Source organism: Gavia stellata, chromosome 6 (assembly GCF_030936135.1).
Source record: "Gavia stellata isolate bGavSte3 chromosome 6, bGavSte3.hap2, whole genome shotgun sequence".
Lineage (NCBI taxonomy): Eukaryota > Metazoa > Chordata > Aves > Gaviiformes > Gaviidae > Gavia > Gavia stellata.
The window spans coordinates 52,780,704-52,793,978 of record NC_082599.1 but is presented as its reverse complement, the minus strand read 5'-3'; the positions used below and the strand labels follow the sequence as shown (position 1 = coordinate 52,793,978).

General features: G+C 40.7%; 1 protein-coding gene across 1 annotated transcript in view; it reads right to left on the bottom strand.

Annotated features, from left to right (window-relative positions):
- Positions 1-13,275, bottom strand: part of ELMO1 (engulfment and cell motility 1) — a 260,399-nt gene that overhangs the window by 246,602 nt on the left and 522 nt on the right. Inside the window, exon 2 of the mRNA XM_059818282.1 lies at positions 692-732. Within this exon, the coding sequence (XP_059674265.1) occupies positions 692-732 (41 nt within the window). The remainder of the gene's footprint in view (positions 1-691; positions 733-13,275) is intronic.

Sequence of the window (13,275 nt, the reverse complement as noted above, 5' to 3'; positions counted from 1 at the left end):
ACTAAAACAGACAAAAATAAAATTCCAGTGCCAGGATTTTATGCTACCTTATACACACCCAACACATATAGTATTAAGTTGATATATTACATTACACATAAAATAAACACCTTTTTAACTTAGCAGCAATTTGATGAATATAAACTAGTTTCTCCTGTGTGGTAGGTAGCACTTGCATAAAACAGCATTTTCCCCCCCACATATTAACATATTAAAACTAAAGCACGATGTTTCTCTTAGCCAATTAGTAGTTCAGATTGCGGGACTTGTGATTAACATTTCAGTTTCATGTGAGCAGTCACATCAACTGGACCAGCTTACAGCAGCCACTAGACCCCGTGCTCACAAACCAAAGCCACAGTCAGTGCTTTAGCTCCTTAACCCATGAACTGCAGGGACCACAAGCGTAAAGTGAGTGGGTAAAACGCATCTCTGTGCAGAAAGGCAACAAAGAGCCTAAATGAGAGCCACGCACATGATGGAGATGCTTTGTTAGGAACCTCATCTTGCAAGCAATTGATCCAAAATACACTGCAAATTCAAAATCTCAAGATAAAACAACTACAAGATTTAAGAAACTAATGACTAGTCATACAGGATATCTAGATTTTCTTCAGAAAAAATTATCTACTGGTTGGTTTAATAACTCAAAAAGTGTAGTATCTAGTACATACTATATGGCAGAACTTACCCATCGCAGACTTCTTTTATAATTGAGGACAGTGGCTTTTTCTGGTTAAGAAAAAAAGAAAGAAAAAAATATCACCACACTGGAACAGCCCTGAGCTCTTAAAATATGATGCCAAAATCAGTAACTGCAAAGAACAAAACAAGTTAGTAGTATTTCATTTTTTGTTTAACAGCAAGCTTGATAGGACCCAAAAATTTTCTGCTGTTTCGGTCTGATAATCTATAAAGACAGCAATTCTACATGTGCACATGATGACATTATCAGTCCTTTTTGTCAACATTAACCATACGGCATCACCTCAGCTTCTCAACTGAGAAATCAAAAGGTCTTTTGTGTACACTGCATCTCATTACCCAACAGAAACAGAAGATTTAGATATCAACATTAGCATTTTCCAGGAATGACATCTAAAGCAAGACGACATTCGGTATTTTTAAACCTTCTTTGGTCCCTTTCAGATATGGTCATATGATGACAGTAATCCTCTCTCCTAGGCACACATATGCAGGTTCCCCTCTGATAAAACACCAGCTGGAAGGTGTTTAGATCCCAGATGTATCAGTTCTGCTTTATTCTCTACATCTGCAAGCATGAGCATGTGGACTGACTGAAAACAGCTCTGTTGCTTTGGGTCCCAAAATAGAAGGAACAGTCAAGTCTGGTAATGTTGCAACACTCTGAACATTCTTATAAACACAGGGTGCACATGCAAGTGTTTTTAGAAGATTGCTGGCTAAAAGAAAATGCATTTTTATAACCCAAAACATAGATGAAGTTGCATGGCAAAAAGAAACAGACCAAATTTCACTTTTGGGTGACTACTGAGCCTTTTTTCTCCAATACTGGGTTACCACACAATGTCACACAGATCTGTAGCTTCGTGAAAATTCCCCAAATCACCTAAACAGCATAGGAGCCTCCTCCCTACTTACTTCCAATAATCACCTTTCACTGAATTCTTAAAAAGCAAACAAAAGAAACAAAAAACAAGAAAACCACCATACAACAACCCATAAACCAACACTGTTGCCAAAAGAAGTAGACTCCCTTTAGTGTTTATGGCAAACTGATTAGGCTAAAAATTAACTCAGTAGCAGGGTACATGATGGGGAGGGAGAATTATTTTTCTCTGGGATTTGTTTTCTGAACTGCATCATTGCATAAACAGAAAACCAGAGACGGTAATCCCTCATCAGGTCAGATTCAGGGAAGGATTTGTTATTTCAACAGCCAAGTCAACTAAGCCAGTTTATAAACAGAGAAAAGTGTAACACAACATCATTTTAATCAAACATGAATGAAAGCATCTGCTGAAAGGATCCTGTCCCCCCTTGCCCCACCCTCTCAGCCCTTGGTTTCCATCCTTCCTCTTTCACTGCCATTAATATTTTCACATGAACACCCAGATGAGCCACATCAGGGAACCTGATCAAACTAAAAACTGGCCCAGTTGAAAAGGAAAGAAATAGTTTTCATCTGGATCGCCTCATCTGACTTGCTATGTGCCGAAGCAACTAGCAAATACTGGCACATGGGAGAAAAGGCAAGAAGTGTGAAACTGCTCCCTTCTGCAGCAGCCAACATGTCCTTTCTCCACAGCAGCTTTTCTCCCTTGTGCTGGCTCAGCTGTTTGCGTAGCCATAGCCAGGCTGTGAAGCAGATCAGGCAGATTACACGAGAAAGGAAGAGTGTTTTCTTCCCCACAATTTTTTAGCCTGACCAGTTCCTCAGTCTGGATTACTGAGTCCTTTACGTGTGGCTGCTTTGACCTGCTGTCCTCCTCCCGGAGGGGTTTTGTAGCTTCTGCGATCCTGTGAAAGCAATCCCTGCTTCCGACTGCTCTCTTCCCTCTATCCTTCCCAAAAAAATAACACCCCATTTTTCAGGAGGGATAGAGGGAGGAGCCGGGTTTGTCCAGAGCAGGATAATGCCAGTTTGCCATCCAGCACACGTGTGGTCAACCTGTGGGTAAGCTGCTGCCAAGCAGAGGGTACAGTGCTGCATGCTCCCTCCCCTTCTCTCCTCAGGATGCTACTGCAGGTCCCACTCCTGTATTGCCCTATTTTGACAAAATTTGTATCTGTGACATTAATTCCTTTTACAAAGTTAACTGGTATCAGCTAACAGATTGAATACAATGGAGAACAAAAAGAGTAACTGCCTCTCCTCCCCGTTACTTTTTATAGGAGCTACAGCTTCTCATTGGAAACTGACAAAAAGACGCTTTAACAACACAACCTGGCAATAATATAAACACTGGGAAGGTTGTACGCAATTACTTTCCAAATCATTGTTTTGGTACTTCTAAGTCCTCTACACCATCAGCTTTTACGTCCCTTCTCAATCCTACTCATCTCCTCCAGATTTGCATTATTATATGAAATTACTGGAAATGAAAAACTTAAATAAAACAAAAAAAACCCCAAGCAACAAATCAACTAGAACCTGTAAGGGACAGTTAAAGAAAAACAAAATGGATCTTCAATAATAAAAATTATTAATACAGCCAGCCTTTCACAGTACTGCTTTGTCCTCCTGTGGTACTATTGCTACAACACTGAAGTGACTAAGGCGACTAAGTACAACTCAGTTATCAGCAACAGGATGAAAAAAAGTGGAACTCTTCTGGGATAGAAAGTTTGCAGTTAGTAATTTGATAGCACTAGAGCGAGCTTTACAAATTAATAGCTGTAAAAGAGATACCACTGCAATCCTAATAAGCTGCTGCTCCTAATCATCCCTTGGGCTGCACTCCCGCTACATTTAAGTCTCCAGACAAAATTCTTTCCTCTTCCCTACCAAGCAGATAAATGGTCACCCGCACCCTGTTCACCGCTGTGAGCGGGGTGTCACTGAAAGCAGGCGAGGGCTGCCACGACCCCGCTGCGCAATCACCCTGGCTGGGCCTGGCATCGCGGGCTGCGAGCTCGGGACGCCGAGCGAGCGGGCAGCAGCAGCACTCCAGCCGCCTGGCCCGCGCGCCGACAAAACCCTTACGTGCTCTGGGCGTGACGGGTGGGCGAGCGACCAGCTCCCACTGCCCCTGCCCAGCCAGCCCACACCCTGTCCAGAATCCCTCTGCAGTCCTGCTACTGAAGGCTGTAAGAGACGTAGCTATGTAATAAGCACGACTGTCTACTGTACGTATAGGAATGTAGCAGTACTAAAAGAAAAATAACAAAGTGAGCTATTATATTTTTTTCTTTTTGAACCATGAAAGATGACCTAAAAGCCTATTTCCATTCTCTGCAGAGTAAATCAACTCAGCAGGCCATTCAAAGGCACTTTTTTTTGTCTGGCTGTAAATATTTGTGTGGTGTCAAAGAGAATGGACTTGATGTTTTTGTTATTTTACTCTTCATAAAATTATGTTTATGGAAATTTACATGCTATCTTTGCTGCATGTACAGTTCTGAAAATTCGAATTCACCTTATTAGTCAATGTACTTCAAAGAATTCCTTACAATCACACAGTCCAAAAATATTTCAAAGTTTCTTCTTCATCAAAATGAGTATTTTGTGCTAGTGAATTTTAGTTTTGGGGTTTTGCCTCTACGTCCTCCCCTACACTAGTAAAAATGAAGTGTGTCTTTTTACACATGCTGAGATGCTCCTTTAAAGCTCTAAGAAGATCAGGCTGTAGCTTTAATGCATGAAATAACACAGATCAAAGTAAATCTTACGCTCCCTGTAGGAGATAACCCCTTCAGCTAACATATCACAGCCATCTGCGCTGAACACATCAGTTAGGATAAAAGTATTTTCCTAGGGTAGGTATTAAACTGGTATCTGAAATCCAGTGGCAAACGATAATGGGACATTATGGCCTTGCAACTTACTGATCTGCACACATGGGCAGACTCCTGCCACTGACACCAAGCATAGGCAGCACTAGAGCGGACGAGAACGTACACACCCAGTAAAGCTTTATCTGCATTGACTGGTTAGTGCAGGTGTCCGAGATGCTGGCTAAGTGCAGCCCTAATGACATCCACCATGCAGTAATACCTAGTCACCACTTCTGTGCTCACCTGCTTATGTTTCAGGTCACATCTCCAGGTTGTGTGTGCTAAGATGCACACAGAACCCTAACTTAGTCTTCTTGAGTACCTGCCCTTGCTATTTGTGCAATATTTTGTAGCACTTCTGAAGTAACTTGGAGAACACAGACTGAGATCTCCCACTCTGATTTCCTCAGCAGTTTCATCCTTTCACACCTACACCTTGCGTTCCCCATACAGGTACCCAAGGAAGCACTAAGCACAGGCATGCAAGAGTGTAAAGCTTGGTGAGTCCAGGACACTGTTTTGTTCCAGGGAAATCATGGAATGAGCAAAAGAAAGCTAAGAACATTCAATACGCCAGTGCTGACCAAGCCCTAGGTCCATTTCAAGCCACCAGTAGCACTTCCGAACCAAATAGCAAGTGAGTGCGTGTGTGCGGGCGCGTGTGTAACTGTAAAGAGAACAGAAGCCTAAATCTGCGTAGAAACCTGTTTACACATGCAGTTCAGATATACTTTGATTGTGCTATACCAGGGAATTATAGATAGGTTTCTTTTAGGCCAAGGTTGAGTATCTTTCCTTTTCAAATGACTTGCAGAGATTCATTGCTTTTTCTTTGTCAAGGTTTGTTGGGTTTTTTTGGACAATGATTGGGATATCACTTTCCCTGACACCTTTTAATCACAGAAGTAGAAAGAAAACCCTTAACCTTTGCTGTCATTAAGCCTATCACAGAAAAACAGCAGATGCAGCACATCTGTTAGTGCAAAACACTCAGCGTGAAAAAAAAAGTTCTGTTGCTGATCTGTGCATCTGTCAAAAAACAGAATCTCAATCCAGTAAATACACCATTCTGTCTATAATTAATGCTACCATTCTACTACCGAATCTTTTAGTGTAAAAGTCATTTTTATGGCTATTAATAAACACAAAACCACCTCTTTTCACAATCAGTGGAGGCTTCATCTGTTACGGTCATACTCCAGGGGCTACAGAAACAGAAGCAGGACTGTCCAGTGGCAAACACCAGATGCCAGGACACCTGGGTCCGTGACTCACTACTTTGCCACTGGTTTCTCATGATGTAAGAAGCAAGGTCTTCTGCTGTAAGGGGGAGGTACTGGAGAGCTTTGGGCTTCAGCCTCCTCAACCTGCTCTGAACCACTTAGGGAATCAACTCTCTCCATTGACTACAATGGAGTATAAGTGAGACCAGACTTGTTAATTAGGCATCGGGCATCTGTGAAGATGGAGAAGAGGATTTCTGTAACTCAGGGAAGTACCAGAGGGAGTGAATACCTGAAGAACGGGGACACACCAACACTGCAGTAACAGAGACCACAAAACACAGCCAAGGCCAGGGCAACACCACACAGTTCTGTCAGTGCAGCAACACAACCCAAGGCAGGGAACATTTGCACCCCAGAGCCGACAGGCAAAACGCTCAACAAGTGCAGCCTGCTGACGGGAGAAAGCTTTTATCGGCTCCGTTCACAGCCCTTAAGGTGGCAGTTTTAACATGTCAGTAAAAAGACTTTGGTATAAATATAGCAGTAGGGGTTCTACAGAGCACACAAGACTTGGGGAAACCCGAGTGTTTGTGTCCTCTTCCCTTCACTCGCAGCTGCAGCTTCCTCAGTTACTCCCTTCTCTCCCCCAAAGACATGCTCACTACTAACTCTGCATTTCACCAGATCTAAGCATTGACCCACAGATCATATGTTTAGGATGTTAAAGTGACCGTACAAGGAAGCAGTGCAACATAACAATATTTAAAAAAAAAAAAAAAACAACATAATTTTACAGAATCTTCTTACTCCACATCTAGTGTCCTAACAAGCCGTATCATTCCCTGTTTGCTCAAGTACTTCGCAAATAGGGTCACCAAAAACCTCCCAGTCAAGAGTACTGAAGAGTTATAAAACCCAAAGGGACCTATAGCTGTGGATTACAGCATGTTTGCGTGCAACATACTCGCACCACATATTTAAAATACAGTTTAAAATACAAAGCAGGGCTTTAAGATGTGGCTCTTCACACAACCACTTTATTAGGTGAGCATACCTTTGAAAACTGAATGAAGAAACCCCAAACCCACAGTTTACGACTGACACACTGCTGGCCTACCAGGGTAGAAAAGTCTCTACGTGAAGGCACAAAAAATTTATACCGTGGGACTTTTAGTATTACTCTCTTTTGTACTACAATCTTGGAGTTCTATACAGGGAATATAATTGAATCATGAAGTGCACCTGGATAGTCCAGCTGGCCAGAATGTGGATAAAGTACCCTGTAATTAATTCATTAGTGCATAACTCCAGGAATCTCATCATTACACATTTCCTTTAAATATACCAGAGTTAACTTTTAAGAGATGAGACTCCTGCTGTTTCTTAAAAAATTTTGTGAATGCAACAATCTTACCGTCGTGTTCAGCCTTCATCTTGAAAATGCCATCAGGCAGCAAAATTCAGGCTCCAATGGGGAGGTTCTGGCTAGCACTACGGGGCTCACAAAACCAGAGCCAGAAAAAAAAACCAATCAAACAAAAAAACCAAAACCACCAAGGAGAGAATTTATAAAGTGTTTCATCTCTTTCCTAAAATATTACTTCCTGAGCATCCTTTATGTTGGAGATCAGGAACGTTGGAACACTATTTCTGCAGGACCTCAAGTTTCTCCTGGCTCTATTTCCACTTCTATAAAAAAAAATATTTAACTGTCTACTGCATTTAACTAATGCTTCCTAACATAGAAGACAGCACCAAGTAGAAAGCATTAATAGAAATATTTAGTGAGTTACAGTCTAATGGATGCTATTTCTTTTTTCCCCCATTTCTTTTACAAATTCTAACCCTTATCCACAGCTATTGCCTCTTCAATCTATTAAGCTCTGCTGCTGTCTCTGTATTCAATAGTATAAGACAAAGTTTTTCTGTATTTTTCACGATGAGGTCCCAGCCACGCACCACGGGACATTAGTTCGCAGCCTTGAAAGACTCCAACCAACCAGGGGGAATGTGGCTTTGGACAAGCCAAACTAGTAAAATGTAACATGTGACAATAACATTGCCCTTCTATCCAGGATGGCTGGCTGCCACCACAGCAAAGAACCGGACCTCTAATGATGACTACTCCAGCCCTACAGTCCTAGAAGAAAAGAAATCATATTTTTCGACACCCATTGTAATTAACAATGATTGATTCATTATGTATGCACTGTCTATGTATATACATGTGTTGGGGCACTGAATTATATCCAATGCATTAAAACATCTGCATCATTGTTTCCAAGGTTATTCTTGTTGCTGAACAGATTTTTTTTTTTTTCTCCTCAAAAAAAATAATATTGAGACATTTCATTAGTCCAACAAAGAAAATGGCACATAAAGTTAGTGGATATGATTTCCCTACCAGTTCTATTAATAATCCCTGATGGTAACAAAACTGAAAGGATTATAAAAATGATAAATATTTTCACTATATTTATAAGCTGGTTAGTATCTGCTTCATGAACAGTTTCATCTTTGGTTTTGTGAAGCTGAAATACTGACAGATACAACAAGGAGCAATAAAACTCACTAAAATATTGTTAGCATCTGTTTAACACCTAAAAGTCGATTTTAAGTAAGACCTACCTTTAGCAAACTGGCTTAAGCGAGCTGAGTGTTTTTCAATCCTTTTGAAAAGGCAGCCACCTTTTGGCTCATCTATCTTTGGGTAAATTTCCCATCTGCAGCAACCAAGGTCCTACTTCAGAATGGCTGAGATACAGCTGCAGTGGCCGGCCTCAAGCACTAACTCCCTTCTCTCACCTGACAGAAAGGAGCTGCTGCTAGCAAATCCAGGCAGGGAACGCTTTCATAAGTCAGTGTAAGTTTTTATTTTTCGCCCCCCCTTTTCCCCCACCTCCTAGTCCTCTATCTTCAAGAAACTGAGATCTTGTCAGCTGTTAAAGGCACTGACATTTCCCTTAGCTACTTTAAACTCACAATGTGCAATTACACTGGAAATCTTCACAATATTCATACCAAAAAGCATCAGTAGCTCCAGTTACTGCAACACTATTACACTTTTTGGATAAGAGTTCATACAATTTTGCAGGTTTGTGGGAAGGAGGTTAAAAGCCCCTCTTTTCCTTCATCCCCTCAGCACTAAACCCCTTGATTTTGAGGGAGTCAGAGTCTGGGGCCAGAACTAAGCGCAGGGAGTGACATTTCGCGGTACAGCCTCTGGTACAGAGATATCAATATCCCTTTCTTCTTCACCACTTGAACGATACTGGTGCTCACTAATATTGCATACATTTAGACTTGTGATGCTAGGATTGTATTGGTATACTGCTATTACTAGTGACAGCACTTGCAGAAACTACAGCTATTCTTAGTCCCCACACATGGCAGAAGCGATGTGCCACTTTCTTTTCTCTAATTAAGCATTTCACAATCCCTTTTGAACTACATTTCTCCCCACAGTTTGAGAAACACTGCACTAAATCAAGTAACAATCCCCAAGGGTCCAGATTTAGGTTAGAAACCCAAAACGACTTGAAAGTTCCCTTTAAAAAAAAAATCTTACTGGTTTCCTTTTAATATGCAGTGAAGTACAATGACTTCTCTGAAGAAAAAAAAACCAAAATGACATTTATAGCATACACTGGCAGAAGAGAAGAGACAACTTGAAAGATACTCTTAAAAGATAAACTCGCTGACTAAATCTAAACCTTAGAGAAAGCATTAATGTAAAGCAGCCCGTGGTTCCTCCCTTGTGCTGCACTGCACTGTATTAACATGAGATCGTCATTTGACAGTGCTCCTGTGAATTTTGCCCACTGTACCAGATTTGTGCTTTGAAAAGAAAACACAGTTTTGCGTTTGGGTTTTTTTTCCCTCCTTTTTTTGGCTAATGTAAAGATTCACATCTGCTAATTTAATCTATATTTAACGATCTCATAGATAAAAGTAAACCTGGAGGAAGACACCGTACAGCCAAGTTTAATTACAAACTGTTCCCTTCTGTAGGAACAGTGTTTAGCTCCAGTGGTGAGGAAGTTCATCCCTCAGTTTAGAGAAATCTGGTTTTAGTACAACTTGTGTTAAGACACAAGAGTGGATTTGAATGGGATAAGCTAAAATAGTTATTGTCCCCAAATATCCATCTTGTGCCTCTCCTAGAAGCTGCTTCCCCAGCAGCAGGAACAGTGAAACTGTAAATCCACAGAACAAAGTATCCAGCTAACCTAAAACCAGCATTGGCTTGTGTAAAATAATTTGTGCTGTAAAAAAACAAAAAACCCCACAAAAACAAACAAAAAACAACAACAACAAAACAAACAAACAAAAAAAAAACCCCAAAAAACCCAAACAAACAAACAAAAAACCCAACAGTTGAGAATGAGTTATACATAATGGGCACAAATTAAATCATGCAAATTTCCATCTGAACACAAGAAATAACATCCACTTATGAAATGGCTATTTCTGGGGCCAATAAAGAGAAGACAGGCTAAAGTAGCCAGCGTCCTGATTCACCTGTACAGAGCTCATGCAGCCCTACTCGTAACATCTTCCAGAATAATCAGCCAGAACATTGGGAGAAGAAGATAACAGGCAGTCAGCGTCTACCATTCATTTCTTCCCCAGACTGCACCCCTAAAAAGTCCACAAAAAGATCCCAGTGCAAATTCAGACACCAACCCATTTCCATTCCTCTCCTTCCATGACAGGACTACGTAAAAGTGGAAGATCATCCCTACACCCAGCTCTTAAAGTCATAATAAAATCTTTTCATTAAAAATTAATTTTGACCACAGTACTAATATTGCCAGTAGAGATTTATGTGGGGGGGAAGAGTCTAGATGTTATTTTTCGAATTTATAATTGAGGAAAGTGATGGAAATGGGCGGAAACCCAAATGAAAACAAATACAAAAAAAAGTATTGTGGAAAAGAGTAACTGAATTCAGTCAAGTCCATCTCTCAAGAAGAAAACAGACGAGTACATTAGCTTGCACATGCTTTAAAATCAGCTTTAATGCATACAGGCAACAGCCAGTTGCTAGGTTTACTGCAACTTAATTAGTCCCCACCTGGTAAGAGAGAGGGCAGTAAATAATATGCAGTTTTGCCCTCCTTGTTTAAAGCCACTTGCCAGGAAAAAAGCAGTTGTAAAACCCTGATATCAAATAACGCATTTCAATGAATGAGAAGAAAGGTTAGGCACAGAGGCTGGTTCTGAAAAGCACTTAATTATATATAAATTGTGCAGGCAAAGAGTCTCTCTAACTCAGTGAGACTAATTTTGTATGATTAAAGTTAAAACTGTCATTGATGAACCCAGGTTGACAAACCTACAGAAACGCAGTGGGAAGCATCAACTAGAAAAAGCTCTGTACCTCATGAAGTCCAGGTTGTCAGAAGTCACGTGCCTGAAGGGGAGGTTTGTAATGTAAAGTTTAATAACATTTGGTGGAAAATTTACTCACGAGCTCTTTTCAGGCCCAACACCTTCCAGTACACCACTGTCAATCACTGTGGTTTCACAATGACATTTCCTCATTCTAAAAATATTTTATTCTCTTCATTGCAAAGCAAAATATGCATATACACAGCAGGTCAGCTGGGATACTGGGCAACCGAATATAAACAAATGCTACCAAGCGTATACAACAAGCAACCTAAAAAACAAACCCAGATTTTCCTCTGATCTCTTATATGGTATTTGTATTCAATGTTTGGAATAGCCTAAGTACCCTGAAAGATAAAGAACCCGCGTCATGCTACAGTGAGGTTTTTTTGTTGTTCTTTTTAAAGTAATAATACAATGCTGTTCTTTTAAATACTGGGGGTTTTGCTGGTAAGGCATCAGACAGGGAGGAAACTGGTAAGGCAAAGTTTTTAAGATTTTCTGAATATATGTCAAATGGTGCTTGAATGGGCAGATCCCAGCTGGGAGACAGGCACTGGCTGCAATGTCTGGTCAATGGGCAAGTCATTTCTCTTTTCTGCCTTCCTTTTCCCTCCTCCCCTTTATCATCTCTAACAGCTAGAGGTATGAATCATCTCCTCCACTACAGCTCTTCAACTAAATAGATGTTTTAAAGGAAACAGATTGGGGAAAAGTTACCATTAAGTGAACCAAAGGCAGGGCTGTGTGTTCAGAAGCATGTAGCACCCTGTATGTTTTTAGGGCTCATTCCCACATTGCTCCCATCCCTGAAAAAGGCAAACGTGTGGGTTTGTGTGTATGGGTACTAGGAAGCGAGGTTTCTTTCCCACCTTCATTTCCTGTCACCAGACCTGTATTTTCCATGTCAGAAAGGTGACGGATGAGACCCTCAAACTTCATTGCCCCATTTCCCCCTGCATCAGGAGCAGGCTGCTGTTAGTCTGCTACCTTTCAACCTTATTCTCCCTCTTCTCCCTCCTCCTTGCCATAAAGCGGCATGAGGAAGCTTGCAGATAACTTGGCAGGCTGGGTTGGAAGAGTTCTACCCGACGTAAGTCAGCATTAATCTTTCTTGTCCCCTCTAAATCTTATATAATAAAGGTAAAAACAAGGTTCCAGGACAGTACGCTAATATTTCAGATTAGGTATGCGGTTTTTTTGAGAGTTACTTCAGCCATTTTGTAAATTAAAAACAATCATTTTGGTATTCTTTTACTGCTACTTGGAAGGAGAACGCATAATATGTGTTCATTTTTGTCCCCACTGTACTTGGTAGCAATAAGCTGTTGTTCATCATGACTAACATGCACCTTTCCCTGAACACAGTGTGCAGTGTCTACCATTTGTTATATAAGAAGAAAAAAGTAAAACATTCTTCACTCCAGAAGGCAAGAAATTTGTATCTGTAGATATATGCTTACTAAAAAATCTCAGCAAATGAAAATGAAGAATCTTGGCAAGTCTGGAAATGAAACTACAAAGGGCTAACCGCTTGGGAACTCCCCTTTCCTCTAAAGGGGCTTTTCAGTGTGCCTGAAAAACACTGCTGTTATTCCAGCCACCCTCTAGAACCACGTTTCCCCAGAGTCCACACAGGAATTTCCCAGGCATATGCCACAAAAGGGTTAACTAGAAGTGAGATTGATTGCCCTGCATGAAGAAATTAGGATCCCATTTCAGGAAAACATTTTCAGCATGAATTCAAATTTTGTCCTCTCCAGTAGAACTTTATAACGTACATGGTCCCCAGACACACTAGGGTCTAAAGCACGTTATGAAATGCTTTCCTTCACTCTGAATACTATTTACAGAAATAATAATTATTCTAAACAGGTAACATGCTATATGATTTCAAAATGTCATGGGTATGCTGTTAAAGAGGTGGCTTTCAATATTAATATTTGTGCCACAAAAACAATCTCAGAGAAGTCCAGAACATAACACACGTCACTTCTTTAACTTGATTTGGTTTGTTTCCCCACCCCCCCCCCCATTTTCTACAAAGAGTCTTTAATTCATAATTTTGAATTTGTTCACTTCTGTACACTGCCTCCAATCAGTCCATGGGGCCATTGCATTAGAAATAAACAGCTAAAACAGGACAATCCCTGAGATGCCTGTATGGAACAGCAAA